Consider the following 24,553-nt stretch of genomic DNA (forward strand, 5'->3'; position numbering starts at 1 on the left):
CTATACCCTCCTTTTCTGGGAAAGAAAGTACTAATCAGACAGAGAACAAAAAAATACTGTGACTCACAGCTAAGCCTGTCCCCATGAATTAGCAGGTTGCACAAGACCTTAAGCTGCTATTCCTGACCCCCACGGCAACAAACATCCATTGATCTCATATTGCTAGTTATGAGATTTCAAAGGCAAATAGCCTGAAGAGCTCATAATCTAACAAATCACAGAATATACACAGCTCCCTCTGCTATGATAGAGGTGTGCCACTACGTGATTCCAGAGGCGGGTGTGAGTGACTCTTCTCAGGGGACAGAAGGGAAATGTCACAGAAGAGGGGACATTTAAGCTGGGGCTTGAAGGATGAGTAGGACTTCACAGGATGGGGAGAGCTATTCCAAGTAAAAGAAACAGCTTGAATAAAATCAATCCTAAAAGAGACTAGAATATGGCGAATGTAATGGGTATATATGAGTCAGATTGCATTTTCCAAAGACAGCCACAGCACTTTCTCCCCTTCTGTAAGCTTTCCTCATAACGTGACTTTGATACTCCTCCCATTGAGAAGGTAGGGTCTGTGTTCCCTCTCCTTGAACCTGGGTAGGCTCTGAGACTAGGTCGGAAGTGACACTATGTGACTTCATAGGATATGTCTTAAGGGTGGACACTCTCCCCTTTGCAGCCCTGAGCCACAGTGTCAGCAATCTGACTTCCCTAAGGCTGCCATGCTGGAAAGGAAGCCCAAACTAGCCACGTGGAGAGATCAAAGAGGCTCTGAAACCATATGAGAAGAGAAGTGTGCCTGGTCAACCTGCAGCTGTTCTGACGGCCTGCTATTTCGTCTCCTGCCAACATCTACCTACAAGGACATGAGAGACCTGAGCCAGAACTGCTTGGCTAAGCCTTCCCTTAATTCCTGACCCACAGAAATTGTGAGTGCTAACACAATGACAATCATTGCCTTAAGCAACAGTTTTGGGGGTGATTTGTTATTCAGCAATCAGTAACTAGAATAGTAAGTAATCAGAAATGAAACTAGACAGTCTGATTGAAGCCTAGAGAATGTTTGGATTTCCTTCTACATGTGGTGGGAAACCATCCATCAAGCTTTTTAATCTGAAGAACGACTTGATCTGATTTATGGTTTAGAAAGGAAATTCAAGAGGTATTGGGCAAGATGAATTGGAGTAGAGAGACGCTGGAGACAAGGAGAATGCTTGCAGGAATTGTCCAAGTTTAACTGTGCGTGAAAATCACTTGAGATGTAGATAAGATTTCAGATCCCTCAGATTCATCCCAAGGAATAAAGGATAGGTAATGAGAATTGTTCCTAGATGCTTCTAATGCTGAAAAGCGCATGTGCGTACTTGCTGTGTGTCAGGCAGTTTGCTGGCGCTTTACATGTAGCAAAGTGGCTAAGACCTCAGGCTTTGCTATAAAAGAAAGGCCTGGGGTTTCCCTGGTGGCGCAGCGGTTGAGAGTCCGCCTGCCGATGCAGGGGGACACGGGTTCGTGCCCCGGTCCGGGAGGATCCCACATACCGCCGAGCGGCTGGGCCCGTGAGCCATGGCCGCTGAGCCTGCGCGTCCAGAGTCTGTGCTCCGCAACGGGAGAGGCCACAACAGTGAGAGACCCGCGTACCGCAAAACTACAACAACAACAACAGAAAGAAAGGCCTGAATTTGAGTCTTTACTCCATTATTTATGAGTTGTGTCATCTTGGGAAAATTATTCAACTTCTCTGAACCTGTTTCCAATTTTGTAAATATGGATATGATTCTTCCTTCCTCACTATTTTACCTAGGTATGATCCTTATATATAGTAGTTACCTAATAATAACAAATGATTGCAAACTTCTTCAGAAGTGTTATTCCCACGTGTTTCAACTTCCTTATCTCCTTTCATGGAGTCCCTTCCATTGTGGCTTATACCTCTACCCCATTACTGAAACTGCTTTTGAAAAGTTTGTAAATGACCAACATTGTGCCAAATTCAGAGAATCATTTTCTATTTTCATTTGATTTGGCCTTTCAGCAGACTGACTACTCCTTCATTTTGGAAAAACTTGCTTCCAAACTTCTGTGATGCAACATTCTCCTGCTTTTTTTTCCCACCTCAATGGCTATTCTGCCTACTTTGCTGGGTTTCCTCCAACGCTACCTTCAAACTTAGAGTTCTTCAGGGCTTGATTTTGGTCCTTCTTTTCTGGATATATTTTCTTCCTAAATGGTCTCATCAATGCATGGTTTTAAATATTATATATATTATAATGACTCCCAATTTTTAATCTAAGATCTAAATAGTGACACCAAATTTACAAATCCAAAGTCTACCTGACATTTCTCTTGAATATCTTACAGCCATCTTAAACTTAGTCTATTCTTAAATGGAATTCTTGACAACCCCACCAAACTTCCTCTTCCCCTTGTCCTTCTTTCTTCCTGTTTTAGCATATAGCACCAATATCCTCTCAATTAGTCACTATGAAAACCTGGAATTCACCCTTCATTCCTCTTCTTACTCATTAGCCTCAATCAACTGTATACAAGTTTTGTCAGCTCAACTTTTAAGATGTATTTTAATCCATCAGCATTTCTCCATCTCTACCACCACTACCCTAGTCCAAGCATTTCTTGCCTGTACTCCTATAATAAGTTCCTAACTTAAACTAGTAAGTTCTTTTCCTTCCTCCAGTCCAATTTATTTATGACTATATTCAAGAGATGTGATTTCTGTTTTGGAATTAGGAGTTTTACAACCTAATAGCACTGGATCTTAGAATCTGGAAATCGTATAACGCCAGACCAGGAGAAGATTTATGTATCATTTGCTCTACACCCTACATCAATAAGGATAATCTAGGTTTATGTTGAAGTAGTAAAAAAAGAAAAATACAGCCCCAAGTCTCAGTAGCTTAAAGGAGCAAAGAATTCTTTCATGCTCAAACTACACAACCATTATGGGGTGACTGGGGCTCTGCTCCAAATCATCCTTCTTCCAGGACTCATCCACTGCCTGGAATCTTGCCAGCCACCATGGACAAGGGAAAGAAAGCTGTAGCAAATCACACACCTGTTCTTAACACTTTTCCAGATGTAACACAATAAAAAAAATTTTTTATTGGAGTACAGTTGCTTTACAATGTTGTGTTAGTTTCTACTGCACAGCAAAATGAATCAGCTATACGTATACATATATTCCCTCTTTTTTGGATTTCCTCCTCATTTAGGTCACACATCACTTTTAATCAGTTTCTTTGGCTAAAGCAAGTTACACAGCCACACCTAAGTTGAAAGGGTGCAGGGCAGTGCAGCACTCTGTGAATATATTCAGTGAATAGCACTAATGGCTAACTCATTATTAACTTTTGCAGATGAAGAAGTTGGGACTGAGAGAAACTAGGTCACTTGTAGCGTCATGAAGCTGATTTAGCCAAAATTAAAACTGAGTCTTGGATTCACTACCTAGTATTTTTTTAAATAATGAGCCATGAACTGCTTGCTCTTTACTCCCAGTAAAATTAATTTAAGAGTCTTAATATCAATATTTCATTAAGTAATATAAAATTCTTGTATGGAAATACTTTTGTACCTCTGTCATAAAATATAAAAGACAAATTAGAAGCCTTTTTTCCTCCAGTCTCATTCATATTCTAGAAAATGCCTCAGTGACAAAACACCCAAAATCTTTTTAACCCAGCTGTTTTTATTGGCAGCTAAGGTAAACCATGTTTTATGCTGGTGATTCTAAACACATTGGCTTGAACAGTGTCAAATACATAAGCAAAAGAACTGTGAATTCATTTTATATCAAGCACTCTCTGTTGAATTCCTTAGAAACATACTGACAAGAACTCCAACTAACAATGGCTTTAGGATGGGAGGTCCTTTTTTATCCTCTTAACAGAAACTCTAAAGGTGGATGGCCACTAATATTGGTTCAGTAGCTCAATGTTATCAGAGCTCATGGTTCTCCCGTCTTTTCTTATGGACACAGGTGGCTGCAACTGCTCCATGCATTACACCTGTGATCAAGTTTGGACAAACGGGGAAGGTTGAAGCCAGCTGTTTCTACACCTTTTATTAGAGAAGCAAATGCTTTCCCAGAACCAACTCCTACCCTCACTCTAGCAGACCACCACTGAGGTCTCACTTGCCAGGACTAGGATTACATGGCCACCTCTAGTGACAACAGAGACTAGAAAATGGACACAAAATTATCATTATGATTGGCCCAGCCTAATGTTACCCTGAACAAAATAAGTGTCTGTTGGCCATGAATCGCATGGAGTGGAGGTGGTAGGAATGAATACTGAGAAAACAACTAATGAGGTCTGCGCCATTCACTGATTGATTAAACGGTGGTTTTGAAAGAATTTATCTATTATTTTTAAAGTTAACATAGAAACTATTGTGAATAAATTGAAAAATATATTTACTACTGAATTCATGGTAGCTATATTATGTATCTTCTCAATTGATGAAGTTTCTAAAATATAATAAAGCTACTACAGTCAGTTCTGCTATAATGCTTGTTTTGAAAACATAAGTTTGTTCCAACAAAACTGTTATATTAGGGAACTGTTTGAGCATAACACAATTTCACATTTGCTTATGTGTGATTTCATCTACTTGAAACACTAGGTTAATGCAGAAAACTGTACCCAGGTGCCCTGAGCTACAGGGGAGAACATAAAACTCACACGTGAACACCCCTCATGATTACCAGCGACTTCAGTTCATGGCCTGTGGGACTAGCCACACCCATCCACATCTGGTGATGTACATTTCCATCTGATTTCAAATATCACTGCTTCCATCATTTTATTATGACTCAGAAGCTGTAACCCTTCTAATACCCACTTCCACAAGCAAAGGTCAGTGCTTCTTCAACACAAAATGCCACATTTATTGTAATATTTCTGTATTTCTTAACCAGTTATCACATGTAAAACTGTGCTACCATTTTTTTAGTTTTTTATCTTTTTTTAAAAAATGGATCACTGACAAAGTTTTGGAGTGCTCTAACCGTAACCCCATATTTCCCATAAGTCCTGTATTTTTAATTGCACAATTTTGCAGTAGTACTATATTTAAGAGTATATGTCTGTTATTAACCAGGCAAATACACACAAACATATCATATCCATATATGTATATATAATATTAGAATACAATTGAGAAATTTTTAATGTGAATCAAAAAAGCCGATTTTACATCTTCGCAGAGAATGTGCCTTGAAAAGCATTTATTAAATGTATTTGGGAGGGCTTGTTGAAAAAAAGAGACTATCAATTATATTAAATACAAGCCATTCAATATGCCAAGCTATATATAGATGTCTCTATAGTGGGTGAAGATTTGTCATTTATCTTCTAAGATAATTATGCAAATTGTATTCAGCCCACACATCCTGAGCTGGAAAAATGGTTTTTCCCTCTTTTCCCTCATTTATAAACCTTGTCTAACAAGAGTTAACCATGATTCAGAGTGGACAGCACAAAGCTAGATTTTGGCAGTCCCACTGCAATAAAAAAGAATCTATTTTCCTCCTCAGGGTCTCTCTTTTCTTTAACGAGGGCATACAAAACACTTGGCATATTCCCAGAGCTTCTGAGAATTTTCCCCTTGAGAAATCTCAGTAAATACGAGGAAAAACAACTTCAAAAAATCTAATGAAAGGCCCGTCACTATTTGCCTTTCTACCCTCCTCCCCGCCCCCCAGGCCTTTCCACCGTCTAGTGTCACTTCTCAGTTTCAAACATTTTCCCTCCTCTTATTTTCCTAAGGTGAGCTGCCTTTCTCGGGCACTCCATCTGCGAAAGGGTCGGGAAAAGATCTTACAGAAATCACACCCTGGCCCAGTGCTTATTTTCCCAAGGATCAGGACCCAGAAGGATGAGGTTGGGACTGAAAAGACTAATTTCAGGCTAGGGCAGCACGTGGAGAGCAAGAAATCGGAAAGGCTCTAGACCTTTCCCTCCTCTGGCTCCTGCAGCCGAACCCCTCTCCAGTGCAAACGCTTGTTTCCTCAGGAATGCGGATCAGGGTTTGGCAAGTACGTTTTTAGCAAATAATCTCTGAATGTTCGGTGTTTAAAGGCGGAAGCACGACTTTGAGGGCGCACAGTAATCCTTAAAAAACCATCCTGTCCCCACTGTTGTGATGCAAATGCAAATTCTCATGGCTCCACACTAGCTCCGCGGTCATGTGTGGGTGACTCTAGCTGAGAGTCACCCCCGAGCCCCGTCTGGCTCGGGGCAGCAGAACCTCAACGCAGTGTCCCAGCGCACCTGTACACACCCAGCGGCCCACACTGAACCCATAAGCCGCTGGGTACACACGCGCGCTTCCCCTCCTCCCGCCTCACCTTGTTCGCTTTCCTTTCCCCGGACTCCCAGCCCTCGGCCCACACAATGGGATGTTTGTTTGCTTCAGCAGCATGTTGCAGCGCAGTCCCTGCTTTGCCTAGCTCGGTTCGGCAGGTCTCTCAGGTAACAGGTGGCAGCTTCCCCTGTTGGATTCTAGGTATTAAAAAGAATGACCTCATAGGGGTGGAGCCCTGGGACTCCGTGGAGGGCAGTCACAGCTAGGTAACCCTGGAGTGAAGCCGGTTGGTTAGAAGGGGGCAGTTAAGCTCCTCAGGCTGGCGGCTTTAACATTTACCCTGAGGCCCCTTAGCAGCCAGCCATTGCCCGCTGGCCCCTAGAGCTGGTCTCTGCCTCGCATGGAGCCCAAAGAAGCCCCCAGGAAAGAAACTATGGGCACCAGGAAAAAGAGTCTGCCCTTCCCGAGGCCCAGGCTCTATATGCTGGAGAGAAGGAAGACTGACCCTGTGGTTGAGAGCAGTGTTGCTGGGGACTACTCTGGTACCTTGACGAGGAGCCAGTCTCACAGGACCGAGTACAACCAGAAATTACAAGGTAACCTACAAGAAACCCATGGCCTTGGTTCCTGCACTCCCAGCTCTTTTCCTCTTACTCTTGCACTTGCAAAGGAAGCAATTAAGGCAGAGGAGAAAATCAAACATTACCTTCCTCTATAAGGAGGAAAGTAAGAAAATAAGAAAATGAAAGTAATTCACAAGTTGTAGGAGAAATTTATTATGTCCTTCCATAGTTAAAAAGCCAGTTCTGGGGCTTCCCTGGTGGCGCAGTGTTTGGGAGTCCACCTGCTGATGCAGGGGACACGGGTTCGTGCCCCGGTCCACGAGGATCCCACATGCCGCGGAGCGGCTGGGCCCGTGAGCCATGGCCGCTGAGCCTGCGCGTCCGGAGCCTGTGCTCCACAACGGGAGAGGCCACAACAGTGAGAGGCCCGTGTACCGGAAAAAATAATAATAATAATAATAACAAAAAAAAAACAACCAAAAAAGCCAATTCTGAATTATTCTTAATATTGTCATGTCTTTTTTTTCCTGCTACATCCCTCTTTTCTTCTCCCTCCTGCACCTAATTTAAGACGTGGGAAGCACTAGAAAGCAAATGATTTAGAAACCTACAAAAGATAGTTTATCTCAATAGACAGGTGTAAGATGTCACACCAGGAGATCTATCTAGGTAATTGTACTGAACTGTGATTGTGGTTATATTAAATAGGGGCCTGAAACTACAATTATGTCTGGGAAAATAAGGGATGTTATAGTCATCGGATAGTATAATAGGATTTCTTGAAAATCACATAGGTGTTCATTCCTTTAGGGTGAATCGAATAACATGCAAATATGGTAAGAGACGTTTAACACGCTTAGATTGAATGACCGCTGAGGAAATAACTTCAGTTATTTTGTGATGATCATAAGATAATTGGCACAGTTAGTATAACATGTCCTGTCTCAGGCCCTGAATTGCTCTCCCTTCCCATCCACCCTCTCTTTTACTTCTCCCTTTCTCTCAAAGGTCATTTGGTCTAGTAAACATCATTTTGATGTGGATGCTGTGCGACGTTTTAAGTAGCCACTGCAGTACCTGTTATGTGATCCCCCAGAACCTGTCTCTCCCACTTTGAGGCACACTGTGTTTAAGCTCTCATAATCCTACCATGAGCTGTCATTCTGGATTGAAAAACTACAATGAGGCTAGAGCGACCAATGAGACAAGCTTGTACTTAGAAGGTCTCTTTCCTCAAAAAATGTGCGTGGACTTAGTGATGCAAATTAATTAAATTAAGTAAGTTAAATGCATTTAAATTAAATCTTTAAAGCTTCCTACTATGAGTTAATGCTTTTAAAAAATCCTGATAGCTCAGGATTAAAATGCAAAGTCAAGTCTTGTCCTTAAAGATGGTTGTTGTTTTTTTTAATGGGGAAGGGGTACTATTTGAGCTTTGAAATTAATTTTCTCAAGACCATGTATGAACTGGAAAAAATGCAAATTTTAAAGTCACGTATATTTGGTTTCCAATCCTGGCTCTTCAGTTTACTACCTATAAGACTGAGCAAATCACTTAAAATTTCTGAGCTTCTGTTTCTCTATCTGTGAAAATAGGATAATGATACTTACCACACAGTGTTATTGGGAGAATGAAATTAGATAAGTACATGCAACACCTAGAATATTGGCTGACACATGGCATGTGCTCCATAAATAGTAGCTATTTTTAATTTTAGGAATGATGGGTACCATAATGTTAGAACAGGACTTGCCTGTGTTAGCCCAAATTTACTAATCTACTAATCTGTTTCAACCCTTTTCTGTCTTTTGATGAAGAGACCACAAATAAGGAATTCAGGAAAAGCCTACTGCTTTTTCCCTAATAACATGTTTCTTCTTTCCGAGGTTCACTAATTCAGCATCTTTTTGATCCAGATTTTCCATTAGTAAAATAAAAATGGGAATACTTTTTGCTATTCTCTTCCTAAACTTAGCTTAAAAAAAAAAATAAGTCTGTGACCACAGAATACAGTAGATATTTGTTGGTTACTTTGCAGAAGACTTCAGCCTTCTTATGTACTCCACTGGATTTGTGGTTTTCCTGTGCTCTGTTGGATCCTGTCTCTGAAGGTGGAAGGAAAGACGCAGGAGTTAATCCATGGTCCTAGACCTGACTGTGCTGGAGAAAAATCATCAGGGAGCGTAGAGGAGCACATCAGAGCTGTAAAGATAGGCTGACCTCCTGATAAGTAACATTTTAAAGATGTAACTCTTAATAAAGTCCAAGGCTGATACCTAATGCCTAATAGAGCTTTTAGTATGATTCTTCTGTAACTGGTGTGGCAACAATAGAAGACATTTTTTCATTAATGTTGGAAGCAATCAGTTCTGTGGTTTGCACTCTCTCATCTGTACTCTACCCTTTATCATGCAGATGAGTCCTAAATCACCTTAAGAGGTTCTTTATTATTGCAATGCCAAGAGTTTTTCCTCTGCCTACCTTGGAACTGGCAGTTCCCTGGGAGGCACTGAATAAAGACCTGAGCTAGTTAGAGCCCTCAGACAGATGGCCCCGAAGCAAAGCCATCGTGAGGTCACAGTGTGCTTTCCAATACTGGAATGCAGCCTCAAATTATTTAGTTGGTTGTCCTTCAGTGCTGTGTTGCTGAGTAATACAATTTACTGTTCTGTCTCTGGAAGCAAGTTCTCTAGGATTCTGGGAAATGTTACATCGTTCTTCGGTGTCCCTGGGCTCACCTCTTAACTATACAGTTTATCGTTTCATTCAATTTCTGACTGATGTCGCTTTAGTAGTGTGAATCCTAAGCTGTAATATTTTTTAAATGGTACAGGGGGTGAGAGCTACTAAATTAAACAATAGAACATGATTCTAATGAGATTATCATAAAATCTTTGTAAAAGATTGTGATCACATCCATGTAGTCATTCCTACTAAGCCTCAAGTTGCACAATAATAGTTCAATGCTAGCTACAGTTAGTGGCATCCTTATTCCTTCAACAGGTTTGTTCAGTTAATTGGCGTTTATTGAATATGTTATACGGTGTGCAAAAAACAGAATATGTGCCAGGAATAACAACTACAAAATCATTAAGAAAAAGTGTCTGACCTTTACTCCAAAGGGGCTTGAAGTCTCGTAGGGAAAGATAAGACAGGTAAACAAATACAATAAAGGTGCAGGCGAGAGGTAGACATGGGATCAGGGAATCCGCAGAAGGAGGAAATGGTCTATTCAGGATTGGGCGGAGAGGTTGTCAGAAAACATTGTCATTCAGAGAAGATAAGTGGGGATGGGGTGGAGGTGCAGAATGGGGAGAGAAGGGTATTTTAACATCTTCACTGGGCTTATCTCTGTCTGAAATTATGTTGTTTGTTTCCTTATTTATTGTCTATTATCTACACATTTCCCCTCCCATCTCTCACGCCAACCCCCGCCAGTCCATGAAAGGCACCCTATCTTTCTCGTTAACTGTTCCATCTTTGCCCTTGGAATCGTGGCCAGCACACATGAATAGGATTAGTGCCCTCATAAAACACGAGAGATCTTGTTCCCTCCCTCTCTGCTCCCTGTTATGTGAGGATTTGAAAAGTCCGACATCTGTCCACCAGGAAGGGGGTCCTTACCAGCACCTTGAACTTTGATCTTGGACTTCTCAACTGCAAAAACTGTGAAAAACAAATGTTTGTTGTTTAAGCCACCCCGTTTATGGTATTTTTGTAACAGCAGCCCAAATCGACTAAGATAGTTGGTCAGTTACTTTTATCCTCTGTGGCCACGCTAAGCTTCTGGTTAATTTTTTGGCCAGTGCATATTTTTGCTAGTATCAGGTGAAAGAGTGAGAGTGGGTGGGTTAAATGTCCTCACAGCTGCAGATAACACAACAACAAAAAAATCACATCTCCAATTCATGTTAGGTCTGCGATGTTTTCTTTTTCACAAAGGCTATCATATCATTTTCATTATAAAAGGATTGATTGGTTGTTTTTATGAAATCCTGAAATGTTCTCACTATGGTGACAATAAATGAGCCACTCTCCTGCATGGACTTTATACGGAATAAGATATTTTGCAGTATGAGGACAAATGGCTCAAAGACTAAGTTAGACTTGGTCAGATTATGGGAACAGTTAATTTGTAATGATTTTTTTTTTTTTTGGTACACGGGCCTGTCACTGTTGTGGCCTCTCGCGTTGCGGAGCACAGGCTCCAGACGCGCAGGCTCAGCAGCCATGGCTCATGGGCCCAGCCGCTCCGCAGCATGTGGGATCTTCCCGGACCGGGGCACGAACCCCTGTCCCCTGCATCGGCAGGCAGACTCTCAACCATTGCGCCTCCAGGGAAGCCCAATTTGTAATGATTTTTAAGAATACAAACTAACCTGTAAGTGAGGAGGATGAGCTGTTAACACTGGAAGATTTGGTGATTTTTGTTCAAGGGGTATTGAAGGGTGGAATAAAAGTAATTGTCCAGCTGTTCGTGCATGGTTCTCTCCTGGTGCTATGAGTCCTTTTTGTTCCTGCCTGTTCTTTGAGTACTGTAAAAGTAACTCCTTCCCCTTTACCTGCCTTTAGTGAAATGGGAAGTATTTGGATCAGTAATGTGACTGTTAATAGTGTAACGCACTGTTAAAGCTAAGTAACTTCTCTCTCGTTGCATACATAGAAACCCAAAAGAAGCATGATATTTTACTTTCTTTCTTTTCCAGTAAAGGTATTTTGCAGTTTTTAGAGGACACATTGGATCAAATAAAGTGAGTCCCAGAAATCAAGAAATTTTGAGCTATTCCACTACTACCACATTGTGATGGGAAAATTTATTCCTTCCATATTTAACTGATGTACCTCTAGATATAACTTTTTTAAAGGTAGCAAACACAGCTTCTAATTCTATTTTTTGTCCATAAAAATGATGGGTTTATCAAAACACAAGATGAGACATCAAGAGGGAGGGCTGAGCTAATGGAAGAAAGGAAGGAGAGGAAGAGGGAGAGAGAAAATTCAGGTGTGCTAAGCACAGATAGAAACGAATCTTAAAATAGTGATATAGTTGGGGAAAAGATGAGTGAGAGAAAAGTACTCAAGCTACATTCATCTTTGCTTCTGTTGATACAGGAAAAGGGAAAACAGTCTTTTTATAGAATGACTTTTTCTTGATACCCTAATCATATTAACTTCAGTGTTTTTGTGGGTACTGATTTCCTGGTGATGGTGGATTATTGGAAGAATTGCTAAACTTGTCAGCAGTATCACCCTGAGCACCAGGCAAGACTTGGCTTCAGGTGGAGCTTTAGAGCGCCCCCCTGTGGCCCCCTCTCCACCAAGCAGGTGAGGAGTCCTTGGGGCCAAGGTTCCTGGCTGCCTGGGATCCTTAACCTCATTTCTAGACTAAGTTCAGGGCATCTGGGACCATGGAATTTTCTGTTCAACTGGTCCTAATCACTGCCACCAAGGCCTGATGGGACCTCTTCCCAATCCCTTTCTCCTTAGGACAGACTGTGGTCGCCACACCCTTTGGCTCCAGGGCCAGTCGGTTTTGGAGGTCTGTCTGGAACTCGATCATGCTGGAGTGTTCACTCCATGCTTACCAGGCCCTTTGTGGGTGGAGGAGCTGGTAGAGGGAAGGGTAGGGATACAGGCCTCATGACTGGGGAGAGGGATTGTGCTCAGGGCCTCCTGCTAAATTTTGGCATGAAACTCCGAGGGACCTGAGAGATCTAATCTTGAACTTGGCCTTCCAGATTGTTATGAAGGTATATTTATTCAAGATGGAAGGATATAACATATTTTATTTAACAGTTTGCCAGCTTGACTTACAACTTTTAAATATGTAGATAAGGTTTGCAGCCTCCGTTTGTACACTTGCTCCAAGCCCAAAAAGGAGGCTACTTATGACTGTTATCTACATTCAGGATATAGCTTTCTTATTATACTAGGTTGTGGAAAGAGGAAAGGAAGGGAAGCGGAGGGAAGGAAAGACATCGTGACTGTCATCCACCAGAAGCCGTGTCAGCCAGGGGCTTTCACACATTGTTATTTGATCCCAACACCTTTTCAGTTGGGGTTTTATAGTTGAAAAAATAGGTATATAAAGGAGAAATGACTTTCCCTCTACCCTCCTATATTCAATAGCTGGGCCTATGAGCTAAACAAACAATAGGCAGCTTAACAGGAGAAAAAGTATAGAGGGTATTCATTTTGAATGTTTCATGCCCGTGAGCATCACAGGAAAACAGAAGTGAATAACTCAAAAAAGGTTAGGATTAGAGAGCTTATATACTATCTTAATAGGGGAAGGAGAGGAGAAATGTAGGCCACTTAGGGGAGAGTAAATAATTTTAGGAAAGATGAATGGGCCCTTAGAAGAACCACAGGGATACGTAATAGTTGGTGACAAAGTCTGTCTGGCTGTGATGTCACTTCTAGTCTCCTGTCCTGTGAGAGGAGTCGGCGTCCCCTGGTTGACAGTTGAGCTCCTTTTGGAGGATCTGTCTCTAGGCAGATAAGGGAGTGCAGAGAAAGCCTCTCCCTGCATTTGCTGCTTTTCAAGTGCTTTCAGCTCAAAATGATCAATGTACCAAAGTAACAAATTTGGGGGTGGCATGTCCTAAACTCCTTCAGGTGGTAGAGCTTGGATTTGATCATAGGTGCTTTAAATATCTGCAAAATTAAATGCAACTCATTCATTGACTTAGTATTTTATCTGTAGGGTATATTAGTAATGAGAAGTCAAAGCACTTTGAGGGTTGCAGTACATGTTTTGTGATGTGATGACATTCCTCTGCTACTGTGATAAAACTCGACCTGCTAAATTTTTTACTTTGGAATTCATGTTCTTTCTCTGGCATTATTGTGACATGCCTCTGATGGTGTGTTTTTGCTGTTTAATAAATGCTATCTTTTGATTTAATTGTCAGGAAACAAAGTTAGGTTAAGCAAACCTGCCCTATTGTAATAGCTTAATCATCTCCATTTCCCACTTCCTTGGATATCTTGACACTGTTTCCTTAATTTTATGCCTGTTGTCATTTATTAGTATCTCAATAAAACTTAACATGCATCCACAAAACTGAAAACCCTATTTTATAGCAATCGGTGGTGGTGATGGTGGTGTATACATTTGCAAATGAAAAGAATGGAATTATATACTGGAAACAAGTAGTTCTTTACCTAGGTAGGTGATATTTCAATAGAATTCTATGAAGTCAGCCTAAATTGTGAGTCTTAAATGCAGCAGGAAAATAGAGTGTTATGATTAAAGCCTTTGTCCCAGGTTGTTCTGAACAATTTTTTTCTTGATTAATGAGTCAGAGAAGAAATGAATACTCTGTGATACCTGGACTGAGGCCCTTGAGAGCAAATATAATCTTGACTGTCTGACATCCAGCTCTTACGTAAAGAAGAAAACCTAAAGGTCACGTCACCTAGCTGCTGCTCTAAGCACGCTGAGCCATTGTACCCCTCACAGAACTTGTCTTTCCTGAATGCTTTTCAATGTTAGGTCTCCAGTGTCACTATAAAAGTTGGCACAGATTTCTGCTTCTGTCTTTGTTGTGAAATAGTTGATGAAGACATTGTTTACTTCTCTCAGTGCCATCCAGTTTTATTCAAGGAAAAACTTTGGCTCTTCTTAAGAATTAGAATATGCCCCCTTTCCAGATAAAAACAAGCAATTTAGTGTATATATTTAGCTGCCTGAAACTTAGAGTCAGTTTTGTACCTAATGCCTCGCCTTTTATTAGCTACTTCCCTCCCACCCCCAAATTTTTTCCTCCAAATATCTGCAAGTATGCATTCTCATCACTGAGATCTCTGCTCACCTTCTGGGAGAGTCCTTCCTGACCATTCTACCTACAGCAGTGTAGAAGAGGAAAGACTTTCTCTTTCTCCTCTTAGGTTCTGTGGCTGGGACATGTGAGTAGAACCTACAAAAGACAGAATAACAGGAGAAAAAGCATGCACATTTTATTTGATGTTACTATTTGTACATGGCACAGAGGGTTTCATAGAAAGAAGCAATAATCCCAAAGCAGTTAGACCCAGGGGCTTATATATCATTTTAACAAAGAGTGATAACTTGTGGAAATGTGGCAAGACAAAGGAAAAGGGTGTTTGAGCTAAGGGTATTAAACTGTAGGGAAGTGAACAGGAAACATATGGTGGAAACTAATGGAATATAAGTGTTATTTCAGTAAGATCTGTTTGTACAGACTCATCTTAATGTCAACTCCCCATCTCCAGTGATAAGAATTCTCTCCTCTTCCTGACACAGGGAGGGCAGAGAGCTCTTCCTGAACCCGCTGCTTCTCAATTGCCTTCAGTTCAAAGTAATCAACATGCCAGAGAGGTATATTTTGGGATGGTATTTTCTAATGCCTTTCAGTGACCTTCATACTACCTGTTGCTCTCTGGAATTATGCTTTTCTGTTCTATTTTGCCCCTCTCTTCCACTTGAACATAATTTTCCTTGGGAGTAGAGAGTTAGTCTTATTTTAACACTTAAGCAGTGCCTGGTATATGGTAGATGCTCAGCTCAAAGACTACTTACTCAATGATTTAAAATGATTCCATGACTCATTATAATTATATTGATCTGTATCATTGGTATATTGGCTTTTACAATTCTGCCATTCCCATTTCCCCACTATTTAATTGGAGTCAATTTTTGAGTTAACTCCTCTAACTTCTTTTTCTGTAAAAATAGAGAATATAAATAAATAAACTTAACTAAAGAAGAAAATAGAGTTCCTTGACCAAAGAAAATGAAATCTCAGTTTTAAGGAATTTATCCAACAAGCATTTATCCAACAAGTTAATACGTGGTTAATACCAACTAGATCCTGAGAATATAAAAGTAACCAGAAGTGAACCCAGCCTATGGAGTGAGACAGGCAGTGAACCAATGATTGTAGCAATAAGTGCCTGAGGTAAGGCTGCAGTCTGGGTTCCTGGGTTGTAGATTCTGAGGTGGAAATTTGGGTGCAGGAGGTTTATTAGGGAATGTTCTTATGATCACCACCTGGGCAAGAGAAGGGACAGGCAGAAGTTAGGGAGAAAGAGAGAGAGCTTGAGCTGTGATCTGGTCTCAGTGAAAGCCTTAGCCAACTCTAAGGCAAGTTCTGAAGATGAGATGATCCTTTGGACTTGTCACAGTGCTGTGAAGAAACTGGGCCCTTATATCATCACCCTTCAGGTTACTGGATGGGGCCATCTTGGAAAGGGAGCATGACCTGAGAGGTGCTCTCATCTGAGATAATTCCTGAAAAGGAGCTGTCTGCTGGTGACATTCCCAGCAGTGGGGCAAGAAGTCCTTTTTTTCCTGAAGGGGAACTGGTCAGCTCATCACAGCACTGACCCGAAATTAGTGGTTATTAATATATTAGAGACACAAGAAAATCAATATAGGGATTGTGATGAGAAAGAGCTTAATTGGACCTCTAAAATGTCAAAATAAGAGACACTGAAATCTGAATCTTGAAATCCAGTTTGTATTTTTTCTGGGAGGAAGAGGGCATTCCAGAAAGAGGGATTAAACTTGTCCTAGTGCATGGAACAAGGTAATAAAATTGGTTTTCCTGTCTGGGGTTCATAGCTGAAAAAGATGACACCAATACAACTAGCATCTGTACTAGGCATGTGGGTATATTACATCATTTCTTAACAACTTTGCTAAGAAGTTATTGTCAAATATTTATAGATAATAAAATTAAGGTTACAAGAGGTGTAGACACTTGCCCAGCGTTACGCAACTAGTAAGCGGTAACGTCAGAGTTATACTGAGGCCTACTTGACTCCAAGGTCCATGCTTTTTCAACCACTATGCAATCTCTGTTGTTCTAACCCCAGATTTTAGTAGTACCTCTTTTGTGGTTTGTTTTTAAGGAATAGGCTGACTTTGATACAATTTTGAACAATACTCCAAAACATCAAGATACCCTTAAATTCTACCAGCACATTCACCTACAATCTTAAAATCAACAGTGACCGGCTTTCCAGTAGCTGTGTTATTTTATGTTTTTCAACAAAATGTTTTATGTGGAATGAAGTTAGAATGATATGCAATTACAATGAATGAGAGGTACACTTAGATTCACTAGAATATTCCACTCTAAAAATACAAACCTAATGATTTGAATTATCTAGTCTTTGAAACCTGCCCCTCCTCACTAACTATAGAGCACACAGCAGGAGGAGAATGTCTGATGGAAAGCTGGGTCACAGTGTCAAACTATATTGCTCCTCTGCTTAATATTCCGCAATGCTTTTCCATGTTCTCTAGCAGTAGTGTCCAAACAGAGGGACAGGCAGCCCAGAGAGGGGTTTCAAGAAAACTCATTATGAAAGAAAAAAATAAGTTAATCTTTTAGTCTTATCCTTTGAAAATGTCTATTTTGTGTATTCTTTATCATGTATGTGATACATTAATACTACCCATGCATTGGAGGTACGTCCTCAAAACATTTTAACTGACCCATGAACAAAACAGTTTGGGATGAAATTTTGACACATGCTACAACAGGATGAATCTTGAAGACATGATGCTAAGTGAAATAAGCCAGACACAAAAGTACAAGTATTATATGATTCCACTTAAAAGAGGTACCTGGAATAGTCAAATACATAGAGACAAAAAGTAGAATGGTGGTTGCCAGAGGCTTGGGGGAAAGGAGAGTAGGGAGTTAGTGTTTAATGGGTCCAGAGTTTCAGTTTGGGAAGATGAAAAAGTTCTGGAGATGGATGGTGGTGATGGTTGCACAACAATGTGAATGTACTTAAAGCTGAATTGTGCACTGAAAGATAGTTAACATGGCAAATTTTATGTTCTGCACATTTTACCATGATAAAAAAATTAATAAAGTTGGAGACCCCATGTTATAACATTAAAATGGGTATAAGGCCTCTCACACCATGACTCTATCTTTCCATGTCTGGCCTGAGGGACAGTTTTACTTCGGATTGTCTTGCCTTGACACCTGCTGTTTCCTCAGCCTGGAGTGTTCTCCCTCAACTTGGTTGTTTAATAACCCCCTATTTACCTTTTCAATTCTATCGTTCTGTTGTTACACCCAAAATATATTTGAGTGTCCCATCCTGTATACATTTCTCATATTCGTTATTCACATGCCAACGTCTCTTACATTTGGTTGAACTTGAGGATAGGAGCATTGGTATCGTCAGCAGCTAGGGAAAGGATGGCCTGTACTTAATAATCCTGTTTGTTATGTAAATGAGTGGGTAAATGAATGAATGAATGAACAATAAATGGATGGTGTGGCAGTTGTGCAGTGAACATCCAGAATGGTTACAGGAGGCCCTTCCCCATGGTGGGTTCCCTGGAAGCCAGGTCCAAATCACATCACTGACTTCAGGGTCACAGGTCCTGGTTATGGATCTAGCTCAGATGACGGAATTATTTATTAATTTTTATCATACCGCATATTTATCTTCTTCATATTGTGTTTTCTTGGTCACCCTTTACAATTCTGTTCTCATTAGCAAGGGCATACAAAAATCAGACTTACCTCATGCTGGAGGATGTATATGTTATCTCTTGAAATGTAATCTTACATTTTTATAACCAGATTTAGGTAAAGAAATTAAATTATTTTCATTCTGGGCTAAGTGAAGATTCTGAGTGATTTCCTCCTTTTTTTTTTTTTTTTTTGCGATACACGGGCCTCTTCCTGTTGTGGCCTCTCCCGTTGGGGAGCACAGGCTCTGGACGCGCAGGCTCAGCAGCCATGGCTCACGGGCCTAGCCACTCCATGGCATGTGGGATCTTCCCAGACCGGGGCACGAACCCGTGTCCCCTGCATTGGCAGGCAGACTCTTAACCACTACACCACCAGGGAAGCCCCTACAAATTGAAGTTTTGTGGCAACCTTGTGTCAAGCTAGTCTATTGGCGCCATTTTTTCCAATAGCATTTGCTGACTTCGTGTCTCTGTATCACATTTTGGCAATTCTCACAAAGTAAATTATAATACTTTTTCATTATTCATTTGTTATGGTGAGCTGTGATGTTACTATTGTAATTGTTTAGAGTGCCAGGAACTGCACCTATATAAGGTGGCAAGCAATCTATAAATGTTGTGTATTTTCTCACTGCTCCATCGACAGCCTGTTCCCCTGTCTCTTTCCCTCTCCTCAGGCTTCCCTAATCCCTGAGACACAAGGATGTTGAATTTAGGCCAGTTAATAACCCTACAATGGCCTCTAAATGTTCAAGTGAAAGGAAGAGTCACACATCTCTCACGTTAAACCAAAAACTAGAAATGATTACGCTTGGTGAAGAAGGTATATCAAAAAAAACTAGGCCTCTTACACCAAGCAGTTAGCCAAGTTTTGAATGCAAAGGAAAAGTTTTTGAAGGAAATTAAAAGTGCTACACCAGTAAACACATGAATGACAAGCAAGTGAAACAGCCTTAATGCTGAGATGGGGAAAGTTGTAGTGGTTTGGATAGAAGATCAAAACAGCCACAACATTCCCTTAAGCCAAAGCCTAATCAAGAGCAGGCCAGGGCTTCCCTGGTGGCGCAGTGGTTGAGAGTCCACCTGCCGATGCAGGGGACACGGGTTCGTGCCCGGGTCCGGGAAGATCCCACATGCCGCAGAGCGGCTAGGCCCGTGAGCCACAGCCGCTGAGCCTGCGCGTCCAGAGCCTGTGCTCTGCAACGGGAGAGGCCACAACAGTGAGAGGCCCACGTACCACAAAAAAAAATAAAAAGAAAGAAAGAGCAAGGCCCTAACTCTCTTCAATTCTGTGAATGCTGAGAGAGGTGAGGAAGCTGAAGAAGAAAAGTTGGAAACTAGCAGCGCTTGGTTAATGAGGTTTAAGGAAAAGTGCAAGGTGAAGCAGCAAGTGCTGATGTAGAAGCTGAAGCAAGTTATCTAGAAGATCTAGCTAAGATAATTAATGAAGGTGGCTACACTAAACAACAGATTTTCAATGCAGATGAAACAGCCTTCTATTGGAAGAAGATGCCATCTAGGACTTTCATAGCTAGAGAGGAGAAGTCAATGCTTGGCATCAAAGCTTCAAAGGACAGGCTGACTTTCTTGTTAGGGGCTAATGTACCTGGTAGCTTTAAGTTGAAACCAATGTTCATTTACCATTCCAAAAATCCTAGGGTCTCTAAGAATGATGCTCAGCTTACTCTTCCTATGTTCTATAAATGGAACAGCAAAACCGGGATGACAGCACATTTGTTTACAACATGGTTTACTGAATATTTTAATCCCACTGTTGAGAACTATTGCTCAGAAAAAACATTTCTTTCAAAATATGACTGCACATTGACAAGGCACCTGGTCACCCAAGAGGTCAGATGGAGGTGTACAATGAGATTGATGTTGTTTTCATGCCTGCTAACATGACTTTCATTCTGCAGCACATGGATCAAGGTATAATTTTGACTTTCAAGTCTTATTATTTAAGAAATACATTTCATAAGGCTATAGCTGCCATCAATAGCAATTCCTCTGATGGATTTGGGCAAAGTAAATGGAAAACCTTCTGGAAAGGATTCACCATTCTAGATGCCAGTAAGAACATTTGTGATTCATGGGAGGAAGTCAAAATATCAACACTAACAGGATTTTGGAAGGAGTTAATTCCAACCCTCATGGATGACTTTGAGGGGTTTAAGACGTTAGCAGAGGAAGGAACTACAGAGGTGGTAGAAATAGCAAGATAACTAGAATTAGAAGTTGAGGTTGAAGATGCGACTAAATCGCTTCAATCTCATGATAAAACTTCAACAGATGAAGAGATGCTTCTTATGGATGATCAAAGAGAGTGGTTTATTGACATAGAAACTACTCTTGATGAAGATGCTGTGAAGATTGTTGAAATTAGCATAAAGGATTTAGAACATTACAAATGCTTAGTTGATAAATCAGTGGCAGGGTTGCAGAGATTAACTCCAATTTTGAAAGAAATTCTACAGTGGGTAAAATGCTATCAAACAGCCTTGCATGCTAAAGCGAAATCTTTCATAAAAGGAAGTGTCAAACAATGTGGCAACCTTCATCATTGTCTTATTTTAAGAAATTGCCAGGCCTGGTAGCAGTTTCCTTCAGAGCAGGTAGTGACTGTTCCTTGGGGAGCAAAGAAGAGGCCCAGGCTGTGTGGCCATGCTTGGGCATGCACAACCCAAAGTTCTTTGTTTAGAGTCAGTGATATTTTAAGACTGGAGGAAGACCCAGAGAAATTAAATGACTTACCCGGGACCAGAGGGAAAGTAAAAAGGAAGCCTAGACTTGGCCCCAAGCTTCAAATAGAGTACGCTTGCCATTATATCACACTGACCCTCAGGCTTCTGGAGCAGTAAGATGGCAGAGTAGAAGGATATGAGCTCACCTCCTCTCATGAAAACACCAAAATCATAACTAACTGCTGAACAACCATCAACAAAAGAGACTTGAACCTACCAAAAATGATATTCTACACACAGAGACAAAGAGGAAGCCACAGTGAGATGGTAGCAGGGGCACTTTCACAATTTAATCAAATCCCATAAATCCTGAGTGGGTGACCCACAAACTGGAAAATAATTACATCACAGAGGTTCCCCCACAGGAGTGAGAGTTCTGAGCACCATGTCAGGCTCCCCAGCCTGGGGGTCTGGCATTGGGAAGAGAAGTCCCCAGAACATTTGGCTTTCAAGGCCAACAGGGCTTAAGTGTAGGAGTTCCACAGAACTGGGGGAAGCAGAGACTCTATCCTTGGAGGGCACACACAGCTTTCACGTGCACTGGGACCAAGGGCAAAGCAGTGACTCCATAGGATCCTGGGCCAGACCTACCTGTGGGTCTTGGAGGGTCTCCTGGGGAGACAGGGGTCAACTGTGGCTCACTGTGAGGGCAAGGACTGGTGGCAGATATCCCAGGGAATACTCATTGACATGAGCTGTCCTGGAGGTTGCCATTTTGGCACCAAGACCTGGCCCCACCCAACAGCCTGCAGGCTCCAGTGCTGGGATACTTCATCAAACAACCAACAGGGTGGGAACACAGCCCCACCCATCAGCAGACAGTTTACCTAAAGTCTTCCTGAATTAACAGCTGCCAATAAACACACTCCTTGACACAGCTCTGCCCACCAGAGGGACAAGATTCAGCTCCACCCACCAGTGAGCAGGTACCAGTCCCTCCCACCAGGAGCCTGCACAAATCCCCACACCAACCTCACCCACCAGGGGGCAGACACCAGAACCAAGAAGAATTACAATCCTGCAGCCTGAAGAATGGAGACCACAAACACAGAATGATAGACAAAGTGAGACAGCAGAGAAATATGCTCCAGATGAAGGAACAAGATAAAATCCCAGAAGAACAACTAAGTGAAGTAGAGACAGGCAATCTGCCTGAAAAAGAGTTCAGAGTAATGATGATCCAAAATCTTGCAAAAAGAATGGAAGAACAGACCAAGAGGATATAAGAAATGTTTTATAAAGAGCTAGAAGATTTAAAGAACAAACAAACAGAGATGAACAATACAATACCTGAAATGAAAAATGCACTAGAAAGAATCAATAGCAGAATAAATGAGGCAGAAGAACGAATAAGTGAGCTGGAAGACAGATTGGTGGAAACCACTACTATGGAACAGAATAATGAAAAAAGAATGAAAAGAGATGAGGACAGTCTGAGACCTCTGGGACAACATTAAACACACCAACATTCACATTATAGAGGTCCAAGAAGAAGAGAGAGGGAAAGGGCCTGAGAAAATATTTGAAGAGATAATAGCCAGAAACTTCCCTAACATGGGAAAGGAAACACTCTCTCAAGTCCAGCGAGTGCAGAGAGTCCCATATAGGATAAACCCAAGAAGGAATATACCAAGACACATGTTAATCAAACTGGCAAAAATTAAAGACAAAGAGAAAACTTTAAAAGCAGCAAAGGAAAAGCAACAAATAACATGCAAGGGAATCCCCATAATGTTATCAGCTGATTTTTCAGCAGAAACTCTTCAGACCAGAAGGGAGTGGCATGATATATTTCAAGTGATGAAAGGGAATAACCTACAACCAAAAATACTCTACCAGCAAGGCTCTCATTCAGATTCGACAGAAAAATCAAAATTTACACAAGCAAAGGCTAAGAGAATTCAGCAGCACCAAACCAGCTTTATACCAAATGCTAAAGGAATTTCTCTAGATGGAAAAGAAATGGCCACAACTAGAAGCAAAAAAATTACAAATGAGAAAGCTCACCAGTAAAGGCAGTCATACAGTAAAGGCAGGAAATCATCCACACACAAGTATGACATCAAAACCAGCAATTGTGAGAAGAGGAGAGTACAAATGCAGGATATTGGAAATGCATTTGAAATTAAGAGACCAGCAAGTCTCTTAATTTAATCTTGTATATAAATATAGACTTGTATATAAATCTTGTATATAAATATAGACTGCTATATCAAAACCTCGTGGTAACCACAAACCAAAATTTACAATAGATACACACACAAAAAAGAAAAACAATCCAAACACAACACTAAAAATAGTCATCAAATCACAAGAGAAGAGAACAAAAGAGGAAGGGAAGAAAAAAAGACCTATAAAACCAAAGCCAAAACAATTAACAAAATGGCAATAAGAACATACATATTGATAATTACCTTAAACGTAAAAGGATTAAATGTTCCAACCAAGACATAGACTGGCTGAATGGATACAAAAACAAGATCTGTATATACGCTGTCTACAAGAGACCCACTTCAGATCTAGGGACAAACAGAGGCTGAAAGTGAGGGGATTGAAAAATTATTCCATGCAATGGAAATCAAAAGAAAACTGGAGTAGCAATACTCATATCAGACAAAATAGACTCTAAAATAAGGACTATTACAAGAGACAAAGAAGGACACTACATAATGATCAAGGGAATCAACCCAAGAAAAAGATGTAACAATTGTAAATATATATGCACCTAACATAGGAGCACCTCAATATATAAGGCAAATGCTAACAGCCATAAAAGGAGAAATCGACAGTAACACTATAATAGTGAGGGACTTTAACACCCCACTTACATCAATGGACAGCTAATCCAGACAGAAAATGAATAAGGAAACACAGGCCTGAAATTACACATTAGACCAGATAGTCTTATTGATATTTATAGAGCATTCCATCCAAAAGCAGCAGAATACATATTCTTCTTAAGTGCACACAGAACATTCTCCAGGATGGATCACATGTTGGTTTATAAAGCAACCCTTGATAAATTTAAGGAAACCAAAATCACATCAAGTAACTTTTCTGACCACAATGCCATGAGATTAGAAATCAACTACAAGGAAAAAACCTGCAAAAAAAACAAATATGTGGAGGCTAAATACTATGTTACTAAACAACCAATGGATCACTGAAAAAGTCAAAGAGGAAATTTTAAAAAATACCTAGAGACAAATGAAAATGAAAACACAACAATCCAAAACCTATGGGACGTAGCAAAAGCAGTTCTAAGAGGGAAGTTTATAGCAATACAATCTTACCTCAGGAAACAAGAAAAATCTCAAATAAAAAACCTAACTTTATCCCTAAAGCAACTAGAGAAAGAAGAGCAAGCAAAACCCAAAGTTAGTAGAAGGAAAGAAATCATAAAGATCAGATCAGAAATAAATGAAAAAGAAATGAAGGAAACAATAGAAAAGGTCAA

At 40.8% G+C, this 24,553-nt stretch overlaps 1 protein-coding gene across 1 annotated transcript in view; it reads left to right on the forward strand.

The window, feature by feature from the left end:
* The first annotated feature begins 6,627 nt into the window (after positions 1–6,627).
* The window catches only part of ARHGEF38 (Rho guanine nucleotide exchange factor 38), a 158,849-nt gene continuing 140,923 nt past the window's right edge, over positions 6,628–24,553 (forward strand). Inside the window, exon 1 of the mRNA XM_004269614.3 lies at positions 6,628–6,914. Within this exon, the coding sequence (XP_004269662.1) occupies positions 6,719–6,914 (196 nt within the window). The 5' untranslated portion in view covers positions 6,628–6,718. The remainder of the gene's footprint in view (positions 6,915–24,553) is intronic.

This window comes from Orcinus orca, chromosome 4 (assembly GCF_937001465.1).
Source record: "Orcinus orca chromosome 4, mOrcOrc1.1, whole genome shotgun sequence".
In the NCBI taxonomy this organism is placed as follows: domain Eukaryota; kingdom Metazoa; phylum Chordata; class Mammalia; order Artiodactyla; family Delphinidae; genus Orcinus; species Orcinus orca.